The sequence below is a fragment of the Plecotus auritus genome (genome assembly GCF_963455305.1).
Source record: "Plecotus auritus genome assembly, chromosome: 5".
NCBI classification, from domain to species: domain Eukaryota; kingdom Metazoa; phylum Chordata; class Mammalia; order Chiroptera; family Vespertilionidae; genus Plecotus; species Plecotus auritus.
Genome location: NC_137776.1, coordinates 28,047,888 through 28,072,127, shown reverse-complemented (window position 1 = coordinate 28,072,127; position 24,240 = coordinate 28,047,888). Strand labels below are relative to the sequence as shown.

The window sequence follows — 24,240 nt, the reverse complement described above, 5'->3', positions numbered from 1 at the left end:
ATATGTGTAAAACATCAACTTACCCATTCTCTGCATCAAAAAAAAAACTAATAATAATAACAATGTCTATACAGTGAGAGGCCGTCTTGTAAATGGTTCATCTATCTGCTGAGAAAGTCTCTCAAGTCCTTCCTTAATGGGAAACAAGGGAGAGTAGAATGAAATGTTTACATTTCACTTCTATGTCCTGTGGGTGGAGAAGAAATAGTTCTTTCCAGCGGCAGTTCTTATAGAACTCTAGCTCAGGACTGTGTTGTTTAAGTACTGAAAGTCCTACCTCTGGAAATCCTTCAGTCTTGGGCAAAATGGACAGTTGGCCACCCTGCCTAAATAGGGGCTACGTGTTGGGAGACAGGCAGGAAACAGTGCTCTAGGGAGGAGTGGTTCTCAAAGTGAGGTTCCTAGGCCAGTGCAATAGCATCACTCAGAACTGAAGTCTGTATTGTATCAAGACTTTCAGGTGATTTTTATTCATCTTCAAGTCTGAGGACCACTGAGTTTAGTATGGCATATGCTAAAGAGAAATAAGCCTGGGCAAGGTCATGCAAGTTATCAGTGAAGGTTCATTGGGTTGCAAGCAACAGAAGTTTACTCCAATTTGAGTAAAAGCAAATTTATTGGAAGTTCTATTGGGAGTAAATAGCACCAATATAAAGAACTAGACTTTGGAAAAGAGCTATAGCACAAGAATAATCGCCAAGAAGGAACCATTTGGCCAAAGTCTGCTTAAATGATAACACTCTTCTTAATATCTGCTTTCCAAAAAGGAAGTGTGTAATCAGCCTGCTTTGGGTCACATGCCTGCCTCTTAGCAGGAGAGACAGGGCATGTGAATTAGTAGTTCCTCATTAAACTTTACTTATTGGGAAGAAGGTAAGTCCTGAAGAAGAAATTACCTAGGTATTCTATATAATAAAAGGCTAATACACAAATCAACCAAATGGCAGAGCGACCGGTTGCTATGATGTGCACTGACCACCAGGGGGCAGATGCTCAATGCAGGAGCTGCCCCCTGGTGGTCAGTGCGCTCCCACAGAGGGCGTGCTGCTCAGACAGAAGCTGGCGAGCACAGCAGTGGTGGCGGGAGCCTTTCTCACCTCCCTGGCAGCACTAAGGATGTCCCACTGACAGGGAGTGGGCCTAAGCCTTCAGTCGGACATCCCCCGAGGGCTTCCGGACTGCAAGAGGGTGCAGGGACCCCTAACTGCACGATATCGTGCACTGGGCCTCTAGTTGTAAAATAATAACCAATGTAGAACGACTAACAATAAAAAATGTTAATTTTATAGCCTTTCATGTCATGGTTAGAAATCTGAATATTATTTTTCTTAGCAGTTTTGAACAGGAAAGTTACCTAATTATGTATCATGTGGTTTTGAGCATCCAATTCTCTCTGTAAATAATTTTTGAAAGAATATTCTTCATTAATTCTCTAATTATGCATGAAATTTTAAGAATGTCCATTTAGATACAATTCCAGTAGACCTAAATTATATATTTTTTCAAAGACCAAACAGAAGCTTCTCAATAAAGAATAATTAACATATAAATTAATTATGCTCTTCTTCACTTTTATGTACAAAGGATTAAGTCAAATACAATCATTTGTAAATTGCAGTATTTTAAATGATTGACTGAAGTTGCCACAAAATATAATTCTGTAATATTCAAGTGAATGGAATATATTTTATTTTGTTTGCTGATATTAGCAAATATAATGAACACAATCTGAGTCTTAAAAATTTATTACTTACCTTGTATGAGAGTGAAAACAGAACAGTTATGAATGTGCTTATTGTTTCTATTTATGTGGTTGTTCTTAGCTCATGTATTACAGTTGTCTTAGACCAAGTCTGGACTCCATTTATTACTGTGCTATTCAAAACATTATTGAAAGGACAGGCCTGTTTGCAAGAGTAGGGAAGAGGTAGAATTAATAATGTATCCTGAGAACAAATGGCATACGAAGAGAGATTCACTTTCATTTTTTATTGTCTTCTTTACCCCCTTGAATCATAGGAATTAATTGTAGCAATCTGTTCTATGATCTGAGGGTAGTTGTAGAGCTCTGTGCATTTGGTGAGGTACTATTTTTCTCAAAATAAGTGTGTTATAAACTAAAAGAAGCAAAAAATAAAATGCCTCAGTGAAATAGGTTACAAATGAGATTACTTCCTGAGGAGGCCTTGATCAAACTCCCAAACAGGAATGCTGCCTGCATTTACCACTACGGAGGGGCAAAACTCCTTAAACTTAGCAAATAGCCAGTGGTCACACAAAAGTAGCCGCATCTTCTTTTTAGGTACAAAAGTCAAGTGCAGATTCTTTGTTTTATTAACTTTCTTGGCGTGTAAATAATAGTCATTCGGCTTGTCTCTCTTTCAGACCTTATGCCAGTATAAATTTGATTTCCTTCAAGAAGTGTGTCAGCATGAGCACTTTATCCCTTTGTGTCTCCCCATAAGATCAGCAAACATCCCAGGTAATAACTCCCAGAACTTTTATCGGCTCCTACAAAGTGAACACTTTTATTTGTTTGTTCATTGTTTTCCTGTTTCCTCAATCTTTGTTTTGTTTGAACTTGCCACATGGGTATTAGACCCAGACAATTGAGATTAAAATGTAAAAGAAATTGTTGGCCTGTGATAATGGATACAGCCCTATGATTCTCAATGTTTGTCTATATTTCCTTTTTCATTAAAGAGAAGGCCAACAACAAAATTATAAAATTGGTGATTGTAGATCAAAGAATTTTAACCTAGAGCCATACTGTCTTTCACCATACTGACTACAAAAGACATCTTTCCTTTGATTTGGAGAGATAAAATTACATGGAGGAAAAGTTATACTTTGTGAGCATAAATTCATTTCTAGTTATCAGTTAAGGTGTGTAATTATGTTGAATGCAAGTCCTCAAAATGAGTCTGAGACCAAGAAACTGGTACCTTGGAAGGAAGGAAGGCAGGCAGGTAGGTGGACAGCACTATGAACTCCTGATATCTCTGGGTCAGAAAGACACAGAGATAGGTGTGCAGGAAAGAACTGGGCTCCACAATTTGTTTACTATGCTTGCTACAGCATAAATGGTCTACAGAAAATACTTTCATTTATTACATTTGGTATATACATATATTGTCCATTCTCTACCATAATCATATATTAGGGTGACCATGGTAGAGAATTATTATCACCAACCTAGATAGCAGAAGCTCATCAAACATCAAGATGTGAAGAAAATACTAAAATTATTTAGGAACTTTAATTTTTTAATTTATTGGGGTGACATCTATACTAATAAAAGGGTAATATGCTAATTAGGATGGGCATCTTCCAGACGTCCTTCTAGATGTCCTTCCGGACAAAGCCACAGCAGCTGCCCGAGGCTCAGGCAAGCCGTGGATGGCAGCTGCGACTGCCAGGGCCAGCCCGAGGCTCAGGCAAGCCACAGTGCCTGCTAAGGCCAAGGCTCAGGCAGCCACAGCAGCCAGCAGTGGCAGCAACAGAGGCATGATGGGGGCATTGCCTTCCCATGATCGGCCGGTTGCCTCCTGCAGAGGGAGTCTAGACTGCAGCTTAGGCCCACTCCTCACAGGGACCGGGCCTAAGCAGTCAGTAGGACATCCCCTGAGGGCTCCTGGACTATGAGAGGGGTTAGGCCGGGCTGAGGGACCCTTCCCCCCCCCCCCCCCGCCCAGTGCACAAATTTTCATGCACCAGGCCTCTAGTTAGTTAATAAAATTGTATAGGTTTTAAGTGTACAATTCCCTAATACATCATCTGTACATTGCGTTGTGGGTTCAGCACCCAAAGTCAAGCCTCCTTCCATCATCATACTGGGTGGGGGCAAAAGTAGGTTTAGAGTTGTGAGTATGTAAAATGCAGTGTAATCTTGTATTATTATTTATTAACTAGAGGCCCAGTGCATGAAATTCGTGCATGGCGGGGGTGTCCCTCAGCCCAGTCTGCACCCTCTCCAATCTGGGACCCTTCGAGGGATGTCTGACTGCCCATTTAGGCCCAATCCCAGTGGCCCGTTTAGGCCCAATCTCAGTGCTGGCTCCCAACTGCTCGCCTGCCTGCCTGCCTGATTGCCCCTAACCACTTCTGCCTGCCAGCCTGATCACCCCCTAACTGCTCCTCTGCCAGCCTGATTGACACCTAACTGCTCCCCTGCCGGCCCGATTGCCCTTAACTGCCCTCCCTTGCAGGCCTGGTCCCTCCCAACTGCCCTCCCCTGCTGGCCATCTTGTGGTGGCCATCTTGTGTCCACATGGGGGCAGCCATCTTTGACCACATGGGGCGGCCATCTTGTGTGTTGGAGTGATGGTCAATTTGCATATTACTCTTTTATTAGATAGGATTATTGTATTATTCTCCATATGAACAACTATAAACCTACTTTTGTCCCCACCCTGTATATTTTGACCCCTTTTACCCCTAAAATACTTTACTTCTAAGCAGTGAGTAAATTATTCACAGGGTGCAATTTTTATATTCATGAAAAATGCTAACTGAGATGATAAACCCCTCCTTAAATCTGTTATAGTTTGCACTAATGTTTTGGAGGAAAAAAAGAGTAAAGTACATTATTTTTACAAAAAGTACTGTGTGTGATGCTCAAATAGAAGGCTAAGAATTAAAATAATTCTGTTATGGCATTCTATTTAATGAAATAAACAACCTAAAGCATTTCTTTTGAAAAACAAATCTTTATTGAAGTGATTTCTATTTTAGGACAATATATTTTAATTTTTCAGTATATATTACACATCATTAATGAACATCGTATGTATCTGGGTATGGATATATCTGAACTTTTTTTTTATTTGTATTAAATCCAGATCCTTTGACACCTTCAGAATCAACTCAAGAGGTGCATGCATCAGGTAAATAGTGTAATTTTATATGATATTACCTAAGCATCAATAACCACATCATAGTCCAATAACATTGATGAATATAGATTTCAGTTTCCAGATGCTAATAAATAGCCATATTTTCAATATAGCATATAGTCAAAATAAACAAAATATTGTCTGAACTTTTCTCCAGTCACAAATAATTAAATGATTCCCCATCTTGAATTCTTGCATATTTTGTTCTCTAAAGCTTCATTTTTTTTTAATTTTCCGAAGTTCCTGCAATTTCCTTAGAGTGTATCATAAATAAAATTCCAGCTATATGTAATAGCATACTTGTTCAATGTAACTATATTTGATATATTTGATATATTTATTTGATATATTTCTTTCAATAAACCATAACCTGGTTTGGGCTATTTTTTCAAGATTGAAATTAGTAGAATCCTATAAATTGAATATAATGCATATTCCAATGGTGCACGATACTAATCATAACTACCTTGCTGGTTGTCCTGAAAACTAACTAAGATACTTCTTATCAAGTGTGTAGCTTAGTGTTTACTCACAGTGTGAGCTCTGTAAGTGGGTGTTAGTCCTATTATTAATAGTTACATTTAAGAACTCTATTGGACAATTCTGAATAAATACATTATTACTGGAAATTGTAACACTGCTTTCTTGGTAATTCAGGCTCAACATTTTGCAGTCTCCCTTGGTTTTCCTCTCTCCTTGCTCTTTCACATCCTTCAGAAAACTTGTTCTGCTGATATTACTTCTGCTACTTTGATCCTACTACCCCAGGCCCTCTAATCCCCCCTCTCTCCACTACTGCTACAACCTCTTGTATTATATCCCTCCCTGCAATCTAATTAATTTACATCCTGCACCCATATTAGTAAATCAATAAAGCACAAGTCTGATTGGGTTACTGATCTCAAAGCCCTGAGTGACTTATCATCTACTGCAATTGGAATTGCTACAGAAGTGCAAATAGCAGAGAAACCTAAATGCCAGCTAGCGAATTTATACTTAAGTTTCCCATCAACTAGTCCCAACGTGGCTCACATCTTAATTCTCATCACTCCTCTTTTGGGCACTGTATTTAATGTTCCCCATATCTGTGTTCCCCACATACCTACTTTCACAATTCTGTGCCATTGAAATCCTACCACTTCTCCTCCCAGTGTCCTCTTCTTTCCTCATTGCCCCCATTTGCTCACACACCTGCACTTCCAAATTTAAGCATCCTCAGTGGCCCATTTCAACATATTACTTTCAGTTGACCATTTCTGATTCCTTCAGACAGACTATTTAAGTTTTTCTCGTCTCAGCTATAATACTGTAGGGATGCCATTTTCATGGAGCTTGATATTGGACATCATGCATTATTTGTATTAGTATACACATAATATCACCCTATCTTCCTGAATGTTCCTCTCTCATATTTCTCATCTCTGTGGCAAGACTATATCCCTGAATCCAGGGAGGAGTTGATAGTTTTTTGATAAACCTGTCTTGATTATAAAGTGACCATTTGATTTTCAATAATATGATCTCTTTTCTTGCCTCACAAAGATATGCCTGAATATTCGGTCACTAATGAATTTTGCCGCAAGCACTTCCTAATCGGGATTCTGCTCCGAGAAGTTGGCTTTGCTCTGCAGGAAGACCAAGATGTCAGGCACTTAGCTTTAGCTGTCCTAAAAAATCTAATGGCTAAGCATTCATTTGATGATCGATACAGAGAACCAGTAAGTAGTCTTCCTTTCTCCCTTCCCTAAACACAATTTAATGGCACACTGCATTAAATGCATAATCAAACTGAGGGGTCCATTGATTTTTACGTGAATCATTTCTTTTGGCTCCCTTCTCAACTAGAGAAAGCAGGCCCAGATAGCAAGTTTATACATGCCCCTCTATGGCATGCTTCTGGACAATATGCCAAGGATTTACCTGAAGGACCTGTATCCTTTTACTGTCAATACATCAAACCAGGTAAGTTTGCATACTATTTCCAATGTCTATTTGAATAGTTAGCCTTTCTTATACCACTTCCACCTATCTGTGAGTGACTAAGAATTAGCAGTTCCTGCTAGGTGTTTTTGAGACATTCATGTCAGTGTCACTGGTTCCAGACTGGTCACTGAAGCCTTCTATCTAGCCCATCTCTCCAGCACTTTTTTTCATTTTCCTCTGTTCTCTGCATCGTTTTCCAGTTCTCTCCAGTTTTCACCAGGTTCCTCTGTTACATCCATGGCCTCATCCTCAATTCACCTTTTCCACCACCTTTTGGTATCAGTTCTACGACCACCTGGTTGTCGTATAGCCAAGTACCTTCATTATAGTCACAGCCTAGGAGTGGCTTATTTGTCATCCTTTCTCCACTGAGTCATCACAATGACTGTAAAACAACCCTCTTGGGATCTGTTACCTGTGTTCAAATCCCAGATGAATGAACCTACTGCTGACCCAGTTTACTATACAAGATACTACCATCTAGAAGTTAGGTGCTGTGCCTTAGGAATTTGGGAAGGGGGGCGGACCTTATTCAAATCCTGGTAGTATCCGTTACTATATATATGATATTAGATAAATCATCCCACCTCTAAGCCTCTAATTTCTTATTTATAAAATGGGATAAAGTACCTCTATCACAGGATTCTTATGAGGGTTAAATTGTGTAATAGAAAACACTTATCATAGAAACTGGAACATACTAATTATTTAAAATCTGGTTTTTAGTAATAGTAAAATATATAAGATAACCCATGATAATAATGATATAGAACATATAATCCATGAATATAATTATTTCATCCATTTAATCTATATCTAAAAGGTAGTTTATATTGTAAAAATTTTTAAATCACATATGAAATCAAATGTGACCCAGAGTATGGTTTTGACTATATTCATTTTCACTGCCTTCTTTGGCAGAAGACCTTTGCTGGGATATAAAAGATCAAATCAAATACCATGTAATTTTAAGTATAGTGAATTTTATATGTATTTTATATATATTTTTAAAGTATATGTGGCTTTACAATGTTGAAATATGGTGATATCCATTAATTTCTTCTGTGCTTTGAATACAGGGGTCTAGAGATGACCTCAGCACCAATGGAGGATTTCACAGCCAGTCAGCAATGAAACATGCAAACTCTGTGGACACATCGTTTTCTAAAGATGTTTTAAACTCCATAGCAGGTACTTGACACCTTCCGAGGACACTTGTGTTTAACCCTCATCCATGTTTACCTTGTACATCATTGTGCTTTTCACCCACTCCACAATCCATTACCCATTATCTATATGGCACAGTGTACTCTGTTTATATAGCTAAAGTATCTTTTTACATATTTCTTGGAATGCCATCCAGCAACTTCCTCTTCTACTTAGCTTTCATTTTTACTTGGCTCAGATGTTATCAAATTGCTTCATTCTGGAAACAATATTTAAGTTTTCATTGCACATAGCCTTTTAAGATATAATAGCCCTTCAACTTCAAAGAGTATTTTAAGAACTGTTTTGGAAATGTCATCTTGATTTCTTTTATACTGTCAAAAATTGAAAATTTCTTCCCCCAAAGTATCCTTGTGAACTTTTACTAAATCATTTTTAAAAGAGAAGCTTTATCTTAAAAGCCGTTTAAGAAATCAAAAGAAAAAGCTTTACTTTGTTTCCAATTATAATGGTCTAAATTTTTCTAAATCCTTAATGTTGGCATGGCCATTGTAATGACACTTAAAATGTGGCATCTCAATCTTTCAGAATACTGCTCAATGATCAACATCTTTTTGGTTCATCGTTAGAGCTGTTTGTATGTCTGTGCCCATACATCTCATTATCATCTGTGTGCTGTGGCTTGTGTTTACAGCATTTTCATCAATAGCTATTTCTACAGTAAACCATGCTGATTCCAGAGCATCCTTAGCAAGTCTTGACTCCAATCCAAGTACCACTGAGAAGAGCAGTGAGAAGACTGACAACTGTGAAAAGGTGGGACTTCCCTTCCAGACTTGCTCAGCACATTAGGACTCAGAAATCTCTTACTCTTACTCAATCCTTATTGGTTCTTTGATTCCTAGATCCCAAGACCTTTGTCTTTGATAGGCTCAACACTTCGATTTGACAAGTTAGATCAAGCCGAAACCAGGAGTCTTCTTATGTGTTTTCTTCACATTATGAAGAATATTTCAGAGGGTAAAGAGAACTCTTTAAAATTAAAACTTTAAAAAAATAACACTTTGAATTTCAAAGAGTCTCATACTATGTGGTGTTTCCTTTCAGAGACTCTGATTGCCTACTGGCAACGAGCACCCAGTCCAGAGGTGTCCGACTTCTTCAGCATCTTGGAGTAAGTTATAGTGTTGATTAGTTAACTCTCATTTTCTGGAACCTTCTAAATAGTTCATTATACCATGCTGAATTTTAAGTGCTTCTATGGTGAATTATCTATCAATAATAATGCATACAATCTATATATATAAAAGCATATATGTATACACACACACACACACACACACACACACACACACACACACACTGACCACCAGGGGAAGATGCTCAACACAGGAGCTGAAACCACAGGCATGGAAACATGGAACAGACGGATGAATCTCAGAGGGAAGGGGGGAGGGGGGAGGATAGGAAGAGATTAACTGAAGATCTTGTATGCATACTGCAGGCCTGGTGCACAGATTCATGCACCAGTGAGGTCCCTCAGCCTGGCTTGCAGGGATCGGGCCAAAACCAGCTCTCCATCATCTCCTGAGGGTCCTGGATTGCATTAGGACGCAGGCTAGGCCAAGGGACCCCACCAGTGCATGAATTTGTGCACTGGGCCTCTAGTATTTAAATATAATTTAATATTTTTAATGTATTAGGATGAACAGTTTGTATAAATAAGAGGGAAAATAACTAGAATGTCACTTTTTTCCTTTCTAGTGTCTGTCTTCAAAATTTCAGATACCTAGGAAAACGCATTATAATAAGGTAATCATTTTAAGCTGCAATAAGTCAGTCTGTTCTTTTAGAGTTATGACATATATTAATGCATCAGGTTAGATTTACAAATATATCTTAGAAATCTTAAAGTGCAATAAAGATTATAAAGTGCCTCACATTCAAAGTTTGACAGTAGCCCTGTCTCCATAAAGCTTTAGAGGTCGAGAAGCACAAAACACATTTCTCAAAGGAAGTCACATTTCATGTATCTTTGAACAAATTTATCTACCTTTTTAGAGATAAAACTTGGAAGGTGCCAATTTAAGAAAATATTTTAAGTAAAATGAAAAGAAAAATTAATCTGCAGTAGCTTTGTGCTGCCATTCTTTCTTCATGAGTGACAGCAAAGTTCCCAGCACCTTCACTAAATCCCCACTTCCCCGTTTCCAGAAGAATGTGTGATTTCATTTTTCATAGCATGTGAATTTGCAAATGCTGAGCTATGATTAAAACTTCAACATTTCCTACAGGAAAATTGCTGCTGCATTTAAATTTGTGCAGTCCACCCAGAACAATGGAACTCTCAAAGGATCGAATCCTTCCTGCCAAACATCAGGCCTCCTATCACAGTGGTAATGTCACATTTGCTTTATATTTAAAAACAATGTGTGTAGCCGAAACCGGTTTGGCTCAGTGGATAGAGCGTCAGCCTGAGGACTGAAAGGTCCCAGGTTCGATTCCGGTCAAGGGCACGTACCTTGGTTGCGGGCACATCCCCAGTGGGAGGTGTGCAGGAGGCAGCTGATCGATGTTTCTCTCTCATCGATGTTTCTAGCTCTCTATCTCTCTCCCTTCCTCTCTGTAAAATATCAATAAAATATATTTAAAAAAAAACCAAAAAACAAAAAACAATGGATAACATTTAAAAAAAAAAAACAAACAATGTGTGTATATATGTATGTGTATTTATGCATGTATTTGTGGGGGGTGGCTGTACATGCATGTGCACACACATATGTACATATATATATGTATATGTGTGTATATATATGTATACATTTCAAAACAAATGCAGATTTAAAGTAATTCTATGTTTCTGTGAAGAAACTTAAAATGCAATAAAGATTATAAGGTTGACCTCACATTTGAAGATTGACAGTAGCCCTATCTTCATAACATGAAGCTTTAGAGGTAGAGTAGCACAAAACACATTTCTCAAAGGAAGTCACATTTAGGTACTTCCCTATCTGCCCTACTAGCTTATAAAGAATTAAGATGCAAAGATTATGACTTATTTACCTGCATCTAGAGCACAATGCCCTGCATAGAATATTAATGACTATCTTAATTTATTGGAAACTGAAAAAGCATAATTCCAACAAATGCCTCTTTTAATGGCTGCTAATCTCTAGTGACAGAGTAAAATGTAGGTCATATTTCCCCATTATTTTCAGTAATTGTTGTGTTTTAGAAGTGTTCTTAGAGCTGAAATTGTTCATTAAAGGGTCAAAGGCACTGAGGAAGCGTGGATGGCCTCATAAGCTCACCTTAGATTTCCTCGTCATCAGACTGATTTAATTATCATGTAGGATCTGGAGTCATCCTTCGTTAAGCTATTCTATGGAAAACATTTGCTCTGAAATCCTACCTTACAGCTCCTCTGGGTCTACTAAATACGAAGTCTTTGCTAAAATTTTCTCCAGTTTGATTTATTCTTCCCAAAGGGATCTTAATAATATGTAATATTTTAAAATGTCTATATTTTAGAAGAAGTTTTAGAAAGAAATATGAAAGTGGTATACAGTCAATAAATCATGGAATAAATTTTGCCACTCTGTCTCTGAGGACTCCTTGAAGTTACTCTTTTTGAGAAAGTAAATGAAAAAACATAAGGGTTGTGTTTTGAGAAGGGTAATAGAATAGAGGACTATCAACGATTATTTTTCATGTTTAATAACAATGATAACCTACCTGCAGTGACTGAAATTTTGTAGATGTCTGGCAGGTCAGACTTCAGGCTCCTGCCCCAAACCATCTGGACAGGTTCTGACTGTTTCTGCCCCTCCCCTTCTAGAAACCAGGGCTTGTCCTCCAGGAGTTCAAGACTGAAGCAGACTCAAAATCTGGAAGTAATTCAGTCCCAAAGGTCCAAGCCATATATCTCAGATCCCATTATGCCTTGTAGCTTCAGAAATGACCCAGACTCCCCTGGTTGCTAAGAGCCAAAGTCAGATCTCCTGGGCCCTTATTCACCCAGAGTAAAGAGAAAACCATGGCCTCTTTTTCATGCTTGACTCTTCAGACTATCTCCGATTTTCTACTATTCTCAAAGTCATGTTCTATTATCTTGGCCAAATGATAGTCTAAAGGACAGTAGAGAATGGGAAGTATTCCTACTACCACAGTAACACTGGCTCATTCATTTCCCCTGTTGGAAGTACCAAGGAGGCATTGAATGAGAACCCTTGTAGGTCATGGTCATTGCCCTGAGGAAGGAGCTTCCCAGAGGTCCCCTCGGTTCTCTCTGCCCCACAAGGATCATGTATCAGGCCCCTGTGCACATGACACAAATGGAATGACAAAACATGAAGAATTTTCAGATATAAACAACTAGGAAAGCAAGGGTTGTTCTAGAACAGATTTTACTTTTTAAATATTGCCTTCTAATTATAATTTCACACAATTGAGTTATACTATCTTCCTGACTGACCAATAGTCAACTTCACATCTATAGAATCCCAGTATTCATTAAATACTAATGAGTATGCTTGTGCAAATTTAAATTCAGTATCTGTTATTCTTCTCCTATCTTTCTGAACCTTTTCTTGGCTTAAATAAAATTTCTTCAAAAGTATTCAAGTCCCTTTTATCATGTCACGCCTAATCAATAGTTTTCATAATAGGTCTCAATTTTTAAAATGTTATATATTTTGCTGGGGTTCTTCTCCCAGCATTAAGAAGGGTTCTGCAATCTGGAGAAAGGGGCTGATGCGTAGATTCAATAAGGAGTCCAAAGACAAAAGATAATTTTGAAAGGCATTGGGGGTCAGAGGAGCTTCAGCTAAAGGAACTGAAGACTACTCCTTGTCTAAGGACCCCATGCTATTTATTAACACAATTTGTCCTAAGGCAAAGTGGAGATAATACACTTCAAAGGTTAAGGTTTCAAAGGGTAGGGTACAGAAGCATTGTCAGTTTGGGGAATAGCCTACAGCTGTTCAGGTGTTTGGCCAACAGGAGGCAATAAAATGCCCTGAGCTGTCTGGCAGCAGACAATCCTATTCAGGTTTGGGGGAAGTGCCGTTTAGCCATTCCAACAGGTAAACTACATATGTGGCTCAGCCCTTGTTGAGTCGCCCAAGCTTTACCAACCTTTTGATGAAACTCTTGTAATTATAACATGTTGGAATTGGTTCCTGGCATATTTGACTCAATATAGAATATTTGAATGAACATTTGGATATCACATGTCCATTGCTTTAACCATTTTTCTTATTTAATTTTCAGGATGAATACCAATTCTGGTCATGAAGGACATAAGCAGTCCAGATCACAAACTTTACCTATAATTCGAGGCAAAAATCCACTTTCTAACCCCAAACTCTTACAGATGTTAGACAATACCATGAGCAGTAAGTAAATCAGAAATAATAGGAGCAGATAGTTATCAGCTTTTCTCTAGATGTATGTAGGACATGAATGCATGATAATGATTCAAAAATAGAAAGAATACTGTTATGCCACTGAGACCACTGTTTTTCAGGCTTGCTATGGTCCCGAGTGTTCTTAGAGGAGGCACTCACCATGGAGAGCTTAAAAATTTGTAGTGTTCTTATGAGAAACAAAGTGGGAAAGCAAAACACTCAGTATCATATGCTTAGTGTAGCTCCTCTGGAAAAAAATGGTATTATAAATTTTATGCAGGTCTCTCTCGGTCATATTGTTATTGTCTGCTCTGTGGGAAGAAGAAAATGTTTATGTCAGTAAGCATGACATCTTGAATACAGTGATACCCACATTTCAGCTTGTGAATGAGGAAAAATAAACAAGTATTTTGTGTCATATAAATGTTAGCAATTGTGGACATGTGACCAAAGTTAGCTGTTTGAAAATATATACCTTATCCTATAAATGCACTTACTGCCTTTCTCAGAAGACCATTCATGCAGACTGCCCACTGAGACTGTACATTTGGTCTATTAGCCTGGGAGCCTAAAACTTGACCCAGACTGATTATGGAAGAAATATGAATTTGTCAGTGATGGAATTACTGAAAAATGGTAGAAAGTAACAGAACTAGACCACTCTGGTCTTTGGAAACTCTACAGCTGACATAAGAAAAGGGCACACAGTCTTTGTTCAAGCTGCTACAAGATACCATAGACTGGGTGACTTAAACGACATTTATTTCTCATAGTTCTGAAGGCTGGGAGATCCAAGATCAAGGAACCAACAGATTTTAGGTCTGGTGAGAACCTGCTTTTTATGTGCAGATGGCTGCCTTCTTGCTGTGTCCTCACATGATGGAGAGAGAGAGAGGGATGATCTTTCTGGTGTCTCGTCTCATAAGGACACTAATCCCATTCATGGGGCTTCAGGCTCATGACCTAATTACCTCTCAAAGACCTCACCTCCTAACGTCATCACATTGAAACTCACATATGAATATGAATTTGGGGGGTGGGCACAAACATTTAGTCTGTAGAATTCACTAAAGACTCAGTCTAATGTTTTTGATTTAGCCAATAGGAAGTTGAATAAACCAAAGCATTTTACTTTAATAAATTATTGATCAAAACCAGTAAACACTGAATATGTAATAATAGAAGAAAGTCCTTTATAGGGTAAAAGAGTTGTCTTGGATGTTTTTGTGAATGTTCCACTTTGTATTTTTAGGCAACTCAAATGAAATAGACATCGTGCATCATGTGGACACAGAGGCTAATATAGCTACAGAGGTTTGCCTGACTATTCTAGACCTGCTGTCTCTCTTCACTCATATTCACCAGGTGAGTGTGATCGTAACATCTTCCGCAACATGTTAGAATGGAAGGTATAAAAGTCATGTGAAGTCAAGAACATGTATTAAAATATCTTATGAAATTATTTAACCCTACATAAATCAAAATACATGTGACTAGAAAACATGTTAAAGATAAAGTTCAGATTTTATCAAAAGTTGACTGACGGTTGCTTGATTGATATACACATGTATATATTTCACTATTGTCAAATAGTTGATGATACTCTTTCTAATTTTTCCTGCTTCACTATCAGGCAAAATGACTGAGTAAGAATGTGACACTACTTTTCATTCTCAAAGGGAGAGACATATGACAGCTAGATCCAATAGCCTAATAATGTTGAATATTTTTCACGTGCTTATTTGCCCCCTGGATTTCTTTGGTGAAATGATATCACTACATACTATTAGAATGGTTACACTTAAAAAGACTGACCATACCAACTTTTGGCAAAGAACTCTCATTCACTAATAGGGGAGATGCAAAAATGGTACAAACACTTTGGAAAACAGTATGTCGGTATAAAATGTTAAGCATTTATTAACCCACCATTCCAATACTAGGAATTTATCCAGAAGACATCAAAACATTTCTTCAGCCCTAGCCACCAAAGAGGCTCAGTTGGAGAGTCATTCCATGCACTGAAGGGTCATGGATTCAGTTCCTGGTCAGGGAACATACCTGGGTTCAGGGTCAATCCCCAGGAGGCAGCTGATTGATGTTTCTCTCTCTCTCTCTCTCTCTCTCTCTCTCTCTCTCTCTCTCTCTCTTTCTCTCTCTCTCTCTCTCTCTCTCTCTCTCTCTCTCTCTCTCTCCCTTCCTTGGGTGAGAATTTTTTAAAGCATTTGCCCACACAAAGCTTTGTACACAAATATTCATGGAAGCTTTATTTTTAATAACTAAACACTGGAAACAACTTAAATGTACATCAACAAATAAATGGCTTAGGAAATAAATGATGTTATATCCATATAATAGAATACAGCTTAGTTATGCTCAGTGAAGGAAACCAAACAGAAAGAGTATATACACTTATGATTCCATTTATAAAAAATTTCATAAAATGGTAACTATAGAAATTTTGTTAATTAAAAATCAATAAGCTATTAAAAACATTAGCTGCACCTAATGAATTCACAAATGTTAAGGTTTAAACTATAAAAAGCTGGATGTGCTGAATAAAGTCTACACTAAACAGAATGAATACATCAAGAAAGTCCTGCAGGTGAAAGCTCAGCATGGTGGTAGAAAAAGCAATAACCATATTTTAATATTTTATTGCTCAGTGGAAATATTACTCAAATAACATACATCTCACAGGCTTTACAGGGCCTATGATGACTTACCTGTCTGTGATATTATTTCCTACCTCTCTTTGCTATCCCACCCCACTCATTCTGCTCTTTTTTCTCAACTTTGAGCTCACAGTCTCCTTTCTAAGTCAGGTTCTTGGTACTCAAGCCTCCCTCCTTGGACAGCCCTCCCAGATCTGCCCCTAGCACACTCCATTAGCTCACATGTCAGTTCATCCATTAAAGAGGTCATACCTAACCACCCTATCTAAAGTGCAATCCTACTCCCAAAGCAATTTCTTTCTATCATAATATATCATTATACTCTATTTCCTTATTTAGTACTTTTTTTCCAGTCACTGCTCTGTCAGTTATACTGGGAATGTAGACCTTCTCCTCTTCTTCAGCATTTTATGTCCCAGAATTGTGCCTACCATTCTATAGGTTCACAACAAATATCTTTTGAAAGAACACAGGTGTCCTTTTCCTCATCCTAAATAACTTCTGTGTTAAATTTCCAGAGACAACTCCAACAATCTGAATGTCAAAATTCATTAATGAAAAGAGTCTTCGATACCTACATGCTCTTTTTCCAAGTCAACCAGTCAGCCACAGCGCTAAAGCATGTGTTTGCGTCCCTCAGACTGTTTGTATGCAAGGTAAGGGTGCTCCAGCTTCCAGCGAAAGCTCAGTGAAGGATGATCATAAATGCATGTGAATCCTTACATCTTTTGGTATGGAGAGAAGGCATGTTTTCTTTTATTTTGGTTTATTTGGTTTTATTAGACTATTTATTTGGTTTTATCAAATCTTTGATTGGTGATCTCAAAATAAGCTCACAGCCTTGACAGCCTTTTGGCTTGGATATCAGAAGGGAATAAAATTAACATCTGGCCACCAGTTCTTTGAGTAAGTGTTTGTGGCAGAGTTAGGTAAAATGCACACCATGAACTGTGAAGCCCATTCATGCCAAGTTAAAGGTTCCACATTGAAGTAGCTACAGCTGTGACCTCTTAGGGCCCCTGCAGTTTACAGTGTTGGGTAAATAGAAAACATGTCAAAGCTCTGGCTCAATGCTTTCGGGTTATCATTAGTTATTTATACAAGGGATACTTAAAAGATAGAGAATGATTGTTTTTAGAAAAAAAAGAGAGAGAAATACTAAGATAGACTTTAACAAGTAAATGTATATCCTCTCCCACTTGCAAATAAAAGAAAAAGACTCATTTAAAAGAAAAGAAAGAAGGATTTCATTCTCAGGGATTTTAAAATATGAGAGTGAACAGAGCACAATGAAGGAACAGGGCTGACCTCACCCGTGTTTTCATTCCCACAGTTTCCTTCAGCGTTCTTTCAAGGGCCTGCCGACCTGTGTGGATCCTTCTGCTATGAAGTCCTGAAGTGCTGTAACCACAGGTCACGGTCAACTCAGACAGAAGCATCAGCACTTTTATACTTTTTCATGAGGAAGAATTTTGAATTTAACAAGCAGAAGTCAATTGTCCGATCCCACTTACAAGTAAGTGCTGCCAGTTTTCATTAGTGCTATTGTTAATGCCACAACTCTGTCTCAGCATTGATAGAAGCCTACTGTCCTCATAGCAACCAGTGACCAACTCCTCCTCCAGACTCTGCCCTTAAAGGTACCCATCACATTCAGTTCTGATTCATGGGCAGAGGGCAGCTGGGCAGAAGCCAGCAAAACCCATCACTCCACCTGGACTTGTTCTTTCTTCTGCCAAGGAATAGAGTCATACAGAACACACAAGTCAGGAACCTGGGGCTATTTCTAGGATGCCAAATCTCACCAGATTCTAAATGCATACATTTCTTTCTTCAAGGCATCCTAAGATTCTTGCAACCTTCCTTAAGTATTTAAGTTTATAAGGAAAGCCCAGGATCGCATGGCCTTTAAAGATTTAAATCAGAGAGATATCATTCATTGGATCTAGAGGGAGAAATTAATGGTACATTCAACTAAACTAATGGATTTCTTTACAACTCCTATTTCTAAGTTACTTGCTTTTGAGGTTTCATTTTTCTTCTCTCTTTCAGCTCATTAAGGCCGTAAGTCAGTTAATAGCTGATGCTGGGATTGGAGGCTCTCGGTTTCAACATTCCCTTGCAATTACAAATAATTTTGCTAATGGAGACAAACAAATGAAAGTAAGAAATGCTTTGTGGGATTTTTAAATAATTAGGAATAAACTAAACTAATTGTTTTGTGAGATATCTAACTCATTTAAAAAATACGAATTTGTTATTTTGTTTATTGAGACATTACTTACATTGTTTGCTTCTTTAAACTGATAATCAGCTCTTACACTTTCAGAATATAATCTGTTAAGTGGAATTTCCAAGATGTGTGGTTGAATGGTGTGTAACAAGAAAAATTACTACAAATATCCAGAAATCCAATGGTTCTCTTATAATTCCATTCTTAGCCAAATTTATCTTATCTTTTTGGGGGGAGCGGCGTGGCTTTCCAAAGACTTCTCCTTTAGTCAGTATACTGAAAAATCCAGGTCTAATGCCTGGCTTCAGGCATGGCTAAATGCAGGGATCAAAATAATGTTTTCTGATGTCCTCCTCCTACTGCCTCTACTTTAACATGTCTCCCTACCTCTCAGTTCAACTTTCCTCTGTGTTTATTCCATTTACGGAAGAGCTCTCCCATGAGTTTACTCTCTGGTAGTGTTCCTTGAGTGGGAAAAGTATTCCATAGTGCCAATTGAAGTTCCAGTACTGAATTTCCTCCATCCAACTTTGTGTCATATGCCCCTCCCTAAACCAATCAATGTCGCCTGGGGGATCAAATAATGTGATTGGCCAGGCCAGTATCATGTGCCAGCCCTGGTGCCTGGGAATGAAGCAGACCCACTCAAATCACATGCACATGAGCCAGAGAGGAGAACATTTCAAAGGACAATCAAGATGCTATTACTAGAAGGAGGTGGGCTAGAAAACCAAAAAGCAGGGCCTACAACAATTCTTACCTTCAAATATGTATAACCACAATCACAACATGTATATATGCATGTATAAATATGCATGTATAAAGAATGTACATATTTATGAGCAATATATAGGATGCACCAAACTGAGATGACAAACCACAATTAACAGCCTCACTTCTGAATTCTAAGCAGGTTATGACTCAGGCTCTCTCTTTTCCAAAGAACAGCAATTTCCCAGCAGAGGTGAAAGACCTGACTAAACGTATAAGGACTGTTTTGATGGCCACGGCTCAGATGAAGGAGCATGAGAAGGACCCCGAGATGCTGGTGGATCTCCAGTACAGCCTGGCAAACTCCTATGCAAGCACCCCTGAGCTACGGAGGACCTGGTTGGAAAGCATGGCCAAGATACACGCTCGAAACGGAGACTTGTCCGAGGTGATTGGCCAAGGCTGTCATTCTCCATCAGCATTGTCCTTTGATAAAGCTCAATTGGATTTTCACTTACAGCAGGAATATAAAAAGTTATCATATATTTCCACTAATCTAAATATTGCTTAACTATATGTTATGTGCATTAAATTTGCATGTAGGAATCAAATAAAGGCCAGAGTCTGTAGGGACAACTGTAATTAATTTCCACACACCTGAGGCTGTAAGGGTGTGTGGAAATTAAGAGTTATATAAATTAATGGTCTGTGTTTTAAAACTTCTTCCCTGTAATTGTAGTTGGATAGGGAAGCTCACCACCATGGTGAGTAAATTCAGATTAGGGTCAACTGTCCTCATTTGCAGCTAATCTGAACTGGTGATGTAAAAATTAACACTCCTGAGATCCAGGTAAGTGAAGAGGGTCCACTGTGTGAAGGTTATAAATCAATAGATAACATTTCTATGTCAATTTAAATGATGGGTGGATTTATGATAGCTTCCGGACACCAAATGGAGAAGTTCTGCCTTATTCTCAGAAATATGCACCCTTTGGGAAGAGATCATTTGGGGCAATCCTAAAGCTCTAACAATGCTTGCAAGGGACTCTGGGATAGAAACAAAACCTTGCTTGGTGGCTATTTGGTGAGGACAAAATGCAAAACTCTATTTCCCTTGAACTGCTGTAAAAATGGAAAAGTTCATAAAACTTCAAAGGGAAAAGCTGAAGTCATTTGGACCCTTCAACATGTCAAGTTCTGGTAGGTGTCCAGCAATGTTCAAGGCTTGACAGGATATGTTAGAGAATAGTAGAATGTTGCCCATGTCATCTGGTGGAGGGGAGCACACGTGACACGTTAGGTTACACTATTTAACCAAGTGAGGCGACCACTTGAAATGCAACAGATATTCGAGTGAGGACCATTCCTGGAGGCAGCAAAGGTAAGAAAGCAGCATTTGCCTTTCCAGTTTAGATCCAGATGCTAATAGTTTTCACAAGGAAAGAGAGCTGTGGAAATATATAAATACATACATACATACAGGTGGGCAAAAATAGGTTTATAGTTTTGAGTATGCAAAATACAGAGTTTATTCAGCTATTGTAATAATCATAACCTGCATGTCTTTTTCCTATGAACAATTGCAAACTAGTTTTGCCCTCCCCTGTAAATACTAAGAGACAAAGAGAAACTTAGATATTAAGGAAGATAAATCTTTGGGAGAATTCTTCAGGCCAGCTCTTCTTGAGAATTACATCAAGAAAGACAATCCCAAGTATGTATTTTATTTTTGATTGTGAATTTTTTTGGAAATGTAATTGATTACTTTTAATTCTCTTACTTAAAAGATTCCTCCACATATTCTGACATGACGTTAGTCCTAATTAGACAAATAGTAAAATGTGTGCTGCATCCTCCTCTGACACTGTTTGTTTTATTGCAGGCTGCTATGTGCTACATCCATATAGCCGCCCTCATTGCAGAATACCTGAAAAGAAAGGGTAAGATGACCAACCTTATGAGGGAGAAAAAGTCCAGAAAGCAACATGTTGAAATCCAACTTAAAATTAATTTATTCATTTTAGATTTATTAATCTTGGTTACGTTTTATTAAGCAATATTAATATTCACAGATGTTTCTAATTACATTGTAGTTTTAAGTTTTAAGTTTCTTTCATGCCATTATTATGTTTATTTTATGTGCAAGGCTAACTGGTCAGCTTCTTGGTTAGATTAACGATTTCTGGTTTTGTAAGCTTGAATTAACACAAACATGTAGCATTGTCCTAACCTCATCTTGCACTACCATAGGTTACTGGAAAACGGAAAAGATTTGCACACCATCCCTGCTCATGGAGGATATCCACCCCTGCGATAGCAACCCATTACTAACCAGTCCCGGTGGAGGAAGTGAGTGGTCTAACAGCTCCTTTACCCACGGAACAGTGCAGAGGACATTAAACCTCTCTTAAGCTTTACTTCAACAAAATTCTTAAATGTATTCCTGGAAGCAAAAACCGTGTCAGACCTACATTACTTACTCTGCAAAATCCCAAAGTTCCTAGCATTCAGAAATCCCATTCATCCTAAATTTATGCAGTTTATATTACTGAAAAGTTTTCAGCAAATACAGCTGCATCTTATCCTATATTATTATGAGTTATGGCCATATTTTGCTACCAATTTGCCTGCTAGTCTGCCTTTGGGATTGTATTCTGAAACTGATGGATTGTTTAAAATGGCAAGAGAAATCCATTTTCATCTTGAAATATAATAAAATTAGTCCAATAAAGGGATGCAGAAGTGAAAACATATAAATATAGTGCATATACAGAACTATACTTATAATTGGCATCTTGTATTTCTTTTTTAAAAGCATAAACTGGTTCTGACAACTTACAATATGTAATAGTTAACAATATTTCCTTTAAAAATATTTCATCTTTAATGTCTTATAAAAATTATTTTATAGTGATAACTAAATAATTACTCTGTAAACAAGTTGGCAACACAGTTAACACACTTAATCAGTTTTCTTTTGCAAAATTGTTCAAACCCAAAGTTTATGAACTACAATATATTTTGTAACTTAATCTTCTAAAAGCTGTGGTAAACTCAGTGTATATGAAAAACAGGAACAAATCTTTAGGTATAAAGGTCAAAGTACCCAAACAAAAGGTAAATGACTTTAGTTACAATATTTTGGAAGCTTAATTTGTTCTTCATTCTTTTAAATATGTATATATTTTCAAAAAAGATTCAGTGGATTTTGCAAACAAGACATTTGAACCCAGTGACCAGAGTGAACTGTGGACAGTGAGGTCATTTATTTGGGGACCTTGGAGAAGAGACCAGACCTGGCACCATGGCTCATGCCCACACTAAAAGTCAGGGATCGCCTTCCTCAGTGGCCGACTCCTGGTTGAGCTTTATTTTTATCTGCAAGTCACCAAAGTTATCATTGTTTTTTTTAACATGCCCTTCCTCCCCATCTAATTTTTAATCATAATCAGATACTCTACAATTCCATAAAGCCTATGTCAAATTCTAGCTAAAAAACTAAATTGGAGAAACCTGATAAAACGAGGTGTCAGTTTGAGAAGCTGTAGAAACTTCGATCCCAAAAAGTTGTGTGAACCTTTAATAGTCAAAAACTTTTATATACCCACTTTTAGACCTAAAATAATGTTAGAATATGTCATACTCATTGAGAAAATAATGTATTTGTTTAGTAAACTTTAAATTAAGGAAGGTGGTCATTTATGAGGCAGTAGCATCTATAATAATAAAAGCATAATATGCTAATTAGACCAGACATCCTTCCGGATGACCTTCTGGATGAAGCCGCGGCAGGCGGGGACCAAGGCAGAGGCAGCGGCTGCAGCAGCGGGGGCCAAGCCCCTTGCACAAATTTCGTGCATCGGGCCTCTAGTATATATATATATTTGAAATCCTCAATATACTTTTTGTTACAATGTTTCTAAGTCAAAGAAGTAGACTACCTCTCATACAATGTGTAAATAATAAGAATATAGGTAAATATAGGTGACTCCAGGAAATACAGCTGTAATAATGATCAGCATCCTGTGAGAAGTATGTCATGACATTTCCTGCTACCATCAATTTTTATGTATTTTAATGTATGTTTAATTTCAGAAGGAATATTATAGAGAAGTAGGAGCATAGAATTTTTTTAATATATTTTATTGATTTTTTACAGAGAGGAAGGGAGAGGAATAGAGAGTTAGAAACATCGATGAGAGAGAAACATCGATCAGCTGCCTCATGCACACCTCCTACTGGGGATGTGCCTGCAACCAAGGTACATGCCCTTGACCAGAATTGAACCTGGGACCTTTCAGTCCACAGGCCGACACTCTATCCACTGAACCAAACTGGTTAGGGCGGAGCATAGAATTTTAATTCAAGGATATGATTGCAGTAATTATTATAATTTTAACAGGTCCTGGGTTAATTTAGTTTCATAGCCAAGGAACTGATTTTTTTTATTGTCTAAAGTTTTACTTAAATATATTTTTATTGATTTCAGAGAGGAAGGGAGAGGGAGAGAGACATAGAAACATCAGTGACGAGAGAATCATCCATCAGCTGCCTCCTGCATGCCTCCTACTGGGGATTGAGCCCGCAACCTGGGCATGTGCCCTTGACTGGAATCAAACCCAGGACCCTTCAGTCTGCAGGCCAATGCTCTATCCACTAAGCCAAACCAGCTACGGCTAAATGAACTGATTATCAAAATGAAAACACCCACAGGAGCATCAGCTGTAACTTACAAAGCACATGCTCCATGTGAGGCACAGCACTAGGCTCCATACTGACAATACCTGAATTAGTTACCAATGACAAGTCTATGAGTTGGGTGCTGTTATTACCTCCCGTTTACAAATGAGAAAATCAAGAGCAGTAAATCAACCGCCTCAGAGCTCATGGTTAGTTTGTGGTGGCCAGAGATCAAGACTGGTCTGTCACCCTAGGCTGTGCTCCTAACCACTCTATTCCCCACCATTCAGATCTGATCCCTCCTCTAGGAACATGACCCATTATCAACTGAAGGTCAATAGGGGAAAAAAGGACATATATGTACTACTATGTGTAATACTTTAAACAATAAAATTAAATTAAAAAAAAAAAACTCTTTCCATATATATCTGCAGAACATGACCTTTTTATAATCTTGGTGGCAAAATGCTAACAAAAATTTTAAGAAG

At 38.0% G+C, this 24,240-nt stretch overlaps 1 protein-coding gene across 10 annotated transcripts in view; it reads left to right on the top strand.

Moving 5' to 3' along the window:
• The window catches only part of DOCK10 (dedicator of cytokinesis 10), a 218,944-nt gene that overhangs the window by 173,394 nt on the left and 21,310 nt on the right, over positions 1 to 24,240 (top strand). For 7 of the 10 annotated variants that reach the window (XM_080670696.1, XM_080670695.1, XM_080670694.1 and 4 more), the window contains exons 30-47: positions 2,386 to 2,482; positions 4,842 to 4,886; positions 6,438 to 6,613; positions 6,741 to 6,857; positions 7,958 to 8,069; positions 8,740 to 8,861; positions 8,951 to 9,065; positions 9,153 to 9,219; positions 9,810 to 9,857; positions 10,340 to 10,441; positions 13,317 to 13,441; positions 14,706 to 14,818; positions 16,647 to 16,784; positions 17,462 to 17,644; positions 18,181 to 18,291; positions 19,305 to 19,520; positions 20,955 to 21,012; positions 21,323 to 21,421. In XM_080670696.1, coding sequence (XP_080526822.1) covers positions 2,386 to 2,482; positions 4,842 to 4,886; positions 6,438 to 6,613; positions 6,741 to 6,857; positions 7,958 to 8,069; positions 8,740 to 8,861; positions 8,951 to 9,065; positions 9,153 to 9,219; positions 9,810 to 9,857; positions 10,340 to 10,441; positions 13,317 to 13,441; positions 14,706 to 14,818; positions 16,647 to 16,784; positions 17,462 to 17,644; positions 18,181 to 18,291; positions 19,305 to 19,520; positions 20,955 to 21,012; positions 21,323 to 21,421 — 2,044 coding nt within the window. The remainder of the gene's footprint in view (positions 1 to 2,385; positions 2,483 to 4,841; positions 4,887 to 6,437; positions 6,614 to 6,740; positions 6,858 to 7,957; positions 8,070 to 8,739; positions 8,862 to 8,950; positions 9,066 to 9,152; positions 9,220 to 9,809; positions 9,858 to 10,339; positions 10,442 to 13,316; positions 13,442 to 14,705; positions 14,819 to 16,646; positions 16,785 to 17,461; positions 17,645 to 18,180; positions 18,292 to 19,304; positions 19,521 to 20,954; positions 21,013 to 21,322; positions 21,422 to 24,240) is intronic. The other 3 variants (XM_080670690.1, XM_080670698.1, XM_080670693.1) reach the window with 2 other exon arrangements.